The following is a 5,386-nucleotide window of genomic DNA, read 5'->3' as shown; positions in this document are numbered from 1 at the left end:
TTAAGAATATTGCAATATTTTTAATAAAGATAATACTTTTAATTTATACCACGTATAAAAATTTAATATATGATAATCTATTCAATGGATGAGATCAAAAATTATTATTTAAAGATGTTTTAAACATCTTTATCTACATTTTCACCTTCAAAAAAATTTTTTTGTATGAGTCTTTGTCTTTAGTAAAATGGTAAGGACAAATTGATAATTCACTCATTTTAAAATAGTTATTTTAATTAAATTGGTCAAATTGAAGGAAATTTTATTATCTGAAATAAAAGTCAGTTTGGATAAATAATTTAATCAAGTTCTTTTAAAAAAATAGCTTAAAATATAAGGACTTATATTAAAAGCAGTTTATAAATAAGTTATTTTGTATTTGATTTTTTTTTATCATAGAAGTACTTATTTTAAAATTATTTTAATAAATAAGAGTGATAAAATAATTTTTAAGGAGAAGTCAAATTTTTTTACTTCTTCAAAAGCTCTTAAACAATTTTTTGAGAAGTTAAGAACATATTAATAAGCTGTATCAAATAACATTAATATAATTTTTTATAAGTCAAAATCTTAAAAAAATAACTTTTGAATTTTCTCAAACGAGCTCTAAATATTACTAACGATATTGTGTATTTTAAAATTTTAAGTAATTTAGATAATTATTCAAAAATAAAAGAATCTTTTACATGGCTCATTTTTTTAAATGTTGGATTGCGAACTGGTGTTATGCGCCATTAGCCCATTATGATATAACTGTGTGTTCTATTAGACCATCTCCAGTAGAGAATTCATCACAATTCTTATTTATGATCCACCTGTCATAAAAAATAACTCCACATCAGTTTTTGCGTCATAAACAGTAAATAGGAACTCAAAGCATCTCTATCTTCTCCATTAGGAGGAACTAACTTTAGTTCCTGTTGTGGTCCCACTTAATTAATTAATTAAAATACTTGAAATTAATGTAATTATTTTTTTTAATAATGTAATTTAAAAATTTAAATTTAAAAATAATTCACTATTAAAAGATATTAATATTAAATAAATTTATATATAACAATAATACACAATATATAATTCAGGATTACACTAATTTGTAAAATTACTTAATACAAAGAAAAACATAATTAAACTCTATAGTTGACGACAAGCATGTTCCACATCTTTTCTTTGCCCTTCTTGGTATTGTGCAAATAACTTGCGTTTCTCCCCTTGTGACTTTGAGATTGATTTGATAAATGTGGCCCATTCAGGATAAATACCATCTGCTAAATAGTATCCCATTGTATAATTATTACCATTAATAGTATAATTTACCTCCGAAGCACGATCATTTAGAATATCATCAAACACTGGAGAATGATCTAACACGTTGATATCTTTATTTGAACCATAAACTCCAAAGAACGCATGCCATATCCAAAGGTCTGAAGATGCTACACCCTCAAGTACTATGGTTGCAACCCCACGATAACCACTCATGTACATACTTTTCCACGCCTTTGGACAATTTTTCCATTGCCAATGCATGCAGTCAATGCTACCCAACATGCCAGGGAAGCCACGACCCTCCGCCATTTGTAGTAGGCGTTGTACGTCATTTGGATTGGGTTTTCGCAAGTATTCATCCTCGAACACCGAAATGACACCTTCAACAAATTTTTCCAAGCATTCAATTGTTGTGCTTTCGCCTATGCGCACATAATCATCAACAGCATCAGCTGCTACGCCATATGCTAACATCTGTATCGCAGCGGTACATTTCTGGAGTGGCGACAAGCCTCTTCTTCCAGTTGCATCAACCCTCTGTTGAAAATACGGATAAACGTCTGAGAGAGCGTCTACTATCCGAAGGAACACATGTCTTCTCATTCGAAATCTCCGTCGAAAAATGTCAGCATTATACACTGGATCATCTGCAAAGTAATCTTGGAAAAGGCGATCATGTCCTGCTTCTCGATCTCTGTTGATCCATCTACGAGTAATTGGGATAGAGCTTCTATCGATATCTTCTTCTGAATCTTTGAGTAAATACTCATCGATCCAATTATCTATGAGTGTGTTATCTTGCCGTCTTCTTTTGCCATACAAAGCCTCATTAAACATATCATCAAAATTTCTAGCCATATCTAGAAATGTAATTTTTAGTTCTCTTTCGAGGTGAGAAAGTAGAGTTGAAGTGGAGTTGCGGAGTCATTGATAGTTGATATTTATAAGTGTGTCTGCAGTAAGTACCTTAACGGCTAGTTAACGACTAGTTCTGCAATGGCTAGTTCTGCAATGGCTAGTTTTGCAACAGCTAGTTTTGCAACGGCTACTTAACAGCTAGTTTTGCAACGGTCACTTTCATGAACAATAATGGCACAATAATATTGACTAATTTAAAAACTTACATCAGAAATAAATAAAACAAACTACATCACATACCAGTAATACGCAATAAAAATAAGAACATACTACATAACTCTACGAATATAAGGAACCATTAAGTAAACCACTTGGCGATTATTTTCTCACATGCAATCTCATGAAGAGCTCGTCATTTTTCACTCATTGTAGACGTGTCAGCATTAAGTATTTGCATATCCATCTCCCTTTCCCTTTCCTTGGCCATCCTTTCTATTTTCCTTTCTTTTGCTTTTATCTCCATTTCTTTAATATACCTCTGAGTTTGTAATTCTTGTTCTTTCATTGCCGCTTGAGCTTGTAATTCTTGTTCTTTGATTGCCGCTTGAATTTGTAACTCCTTCTCTTTGATTGCCATCATCTTTGCTCTATGTTCCTTCTCCTCTTCTCTTTCTTTTTTCCTTTCCATTAGTTCCTTTTCTCTAACATTCTTATATCTTCCATGAGAGATAATTTTTTGACAACCGATGATTTTCTTTCGCTAAAATCTTCAGACATCTGTGCTTTTTCCTTACCTTTTCGCTTGCTCTTCTTTAATCCTTGTGGGCGAACGGGAGAGTCCACACCGGGTTCGTCAGTCAACGGTATTTCTGGGTTTGATGAGGATGAGTATGCTCCAGTTGCACTAACCTTGGTTCTCTTTGAGCCGCCACTCTGTGTAGGTAGTTGGCTTCTCCATTTTTGCTCCAACCGAAGCATGTTCCAATGCCTCTCAAAAGTGAATTTTTGACCATAATGTGTGGAATAAAGTTTATAAGCCAACTCCTTTATATCATCAGCGTTCGAACCACTCCTTATATTTCGACTAGCTTGATCGTAGCAACCAGCAAATTGTGTAACAGCCTTGTTGATCTTATACCATCGTTTCTTACATGCAACTACCCCCCTTGTCATGTCGGAGCAAAATTCTACACAGTAGCTATGAATTCGACTCCAAAATGTTTCCCCCTTTTGATCGGTACCAACTACAGGGTCAGTTGAAACATTTAACCATGCACTGATCAGCATCTCATCCTCTTTCCAATGCCAGTGTTGAATACTATCTTGCCTCCGATCTTTAATATCATCATCATTGAGGTCGATAGCATCTAATCCACAAGGGTTGGCAAAATCTTAATATTGCGAATTTGGACTGGATTGTATAGGAGTCTGAGAGGATGGGTTAGAAGAGCCACCAACACCAGATGAGTTATGTCTTGATGCACTGAATTGAGTTGGAAACGGCAAGGAAGTTGGAGTAACATTTCAAATAGAGGGGTTAAATATGGATGAAAATGGAAAATGGGATGTTTGTGAATTTTGATTTTGCAGTTGGAATATAGGAAATTGATTATTATAAGGAGCTTGAAAATTGAAATTAGAAAGATTTTGTGAATTTAGATTTTCAAATGTATTTGGTAGTGTGAAGTTTTGATTTGCATAATATAACATTTTTCTTACTCATTACACATTATTAAGCAATATGTAATATATTAAAAACATAACAACTAAATGTAGCAGATTCTTGGGTACACATCAACAATACTTTAGAAGACATAAAAGTCTTGCTTAACAAAGATGCTCTTACTACTTCTAGAGTTCCTGTTTCTTATAAAGATTCGTTATTGACACCTCCTGAGCCAGTTTTAGGAGAAAAAGACAATTTTTGAGGATGTAAGAGAAGATGATTCGGACTCTGCAAATCGTTGGTATAAAGATGAAAAAGAAATTTTATATTAAGAAAAATCTTTTGATCTATGCCTTGAGATCAAAGTTACCAGAGAAGAGTTTGAAGAATGGTGTAAACCATGACATGCTGCTCTCATTGTTAAAGTTCTTAAAAAGAGAGTTAATTTAGGTTTCATGGAACAATGTTTACAGAAAGATTGGGTAAAAAAAGTAAGATAAATGTGATAGATATGGATCGTGACTATTTTTTGGTTCATTTTTCAGAGAAAGAGGACTATTCGCATGCTCTAACGGGTGGACCTTAGATGGTGACGGGTCATTATATTATTGTACAAAGATGAAGGCCTTTTTTCCTATCCTCGGAACAACAGGGGAAGAAGATTGCCGTATGGATCCATATACCAAACTCTCCCATTGAACTTTACAATCATTGTTTTTTATGGAGGGTTGGATCAACTATTGGCACTATGCTCAAAATTGATAAGATTACGTCTATTCATTATCGAAAAAAATTTGCAAGAATATGCGTGAAAATCGATCTCTCTAAGAAACTCATTTCTAGAATTTTGGTCCTTGGGAGTACCTTGAATATAGAGTATGAGGGCCTTCATCTCATATGCTTCAATTATGGGCTGTATGGACATCAGTCGGAACAATGCGGAAAAGCACCGATGGGTGACGGTGAGCATCGGCATGAAGAGAACTCCGACGATAAAGATGGAACCGTTAGGAATCAAATCCAAGCATTCAATGGGGAGTAATCTGGAATTTCCGAAAAATCAACTAATGTGTAAAAATCAAGAAACAATCAAGATCCACCTAATTAGGGCCTCTGAATGATGATTCCAAAGAAAAAAGCAAGAGAAACTCGTGCCAACTAATAAGCCTTCCTATTATGGGAATGAATCCACAACTAATATGGAAAGAATTAATAATAATAAGGACCAATCTCTCGTTAAAGGGTCAAGGTATAATATCTTGTATGAGGATTCAGATAAAATCAACGTGAAAGATGCTAATCTTGTAAATGTGCCTTGGCCTGAACCCATGCAAGATGGACTGCATGTAGCTGTCGACACTCATACAAAGGAGCCCATTAATCAAGTTCAAAATGAAAGTGGGCCAAGAGAACATATCACCAAGAAGGTTCTTAGGCATGGTGCTGAAAAGAATTTCAAAACTAAAAAAAAGGTGGCTCTCTATCTTCCTCAAAAATCAAGCAAAGGCAACAAGCTCAAAGCCAAGGAGATTTTCAAAAAGGAAATCAATTTGGAGAAAGCTCCTGTCTTATCTCAACCAACCAGCTCTTCTT

At 34.1% G+C, this 5,386-nt stretch overlaps 1 protein-coding gene across 1 annotated transcript; it reads right to left on the bottom strand.

The window, feature by feature from the left end:
- On the bottom strand, positions 1,135 to 4,763 carry LOC107646283. The gene is made up of 3 exons (XM_016350478.1): positions 4,658 to 4,763; positions 2,872 to 3,494; positions 1,135 to 2,094 (listed from the first exon to the last, which is right to left on the bottom strand). Exons 1-3 carry the CDS (start codon positions 4,761 to 4,763, stop codon positions 1,135 to 1,137), a joined length of 1,689 nt encoding a protein of 562 aa, XP_016205964.1.

Source organism: Arachis ipaensis, chromosome B01 (genome assembly GCF_000816755.2).
Source record: "Arachis ipaensis cultivar K30076 chromosome B01, Araip1.1, whole genome shotgun sequence".
Classification (NCBI taxonomy): Eukaryota; Viridiplantae; Streptophyta; class Magnoliopsida; order Fabales; family Fabaceae; genus Arachis; species Arachis ipaensis.
This window is presented reverse-complemented; position numbering and strand designations above follow the sequence as displayed.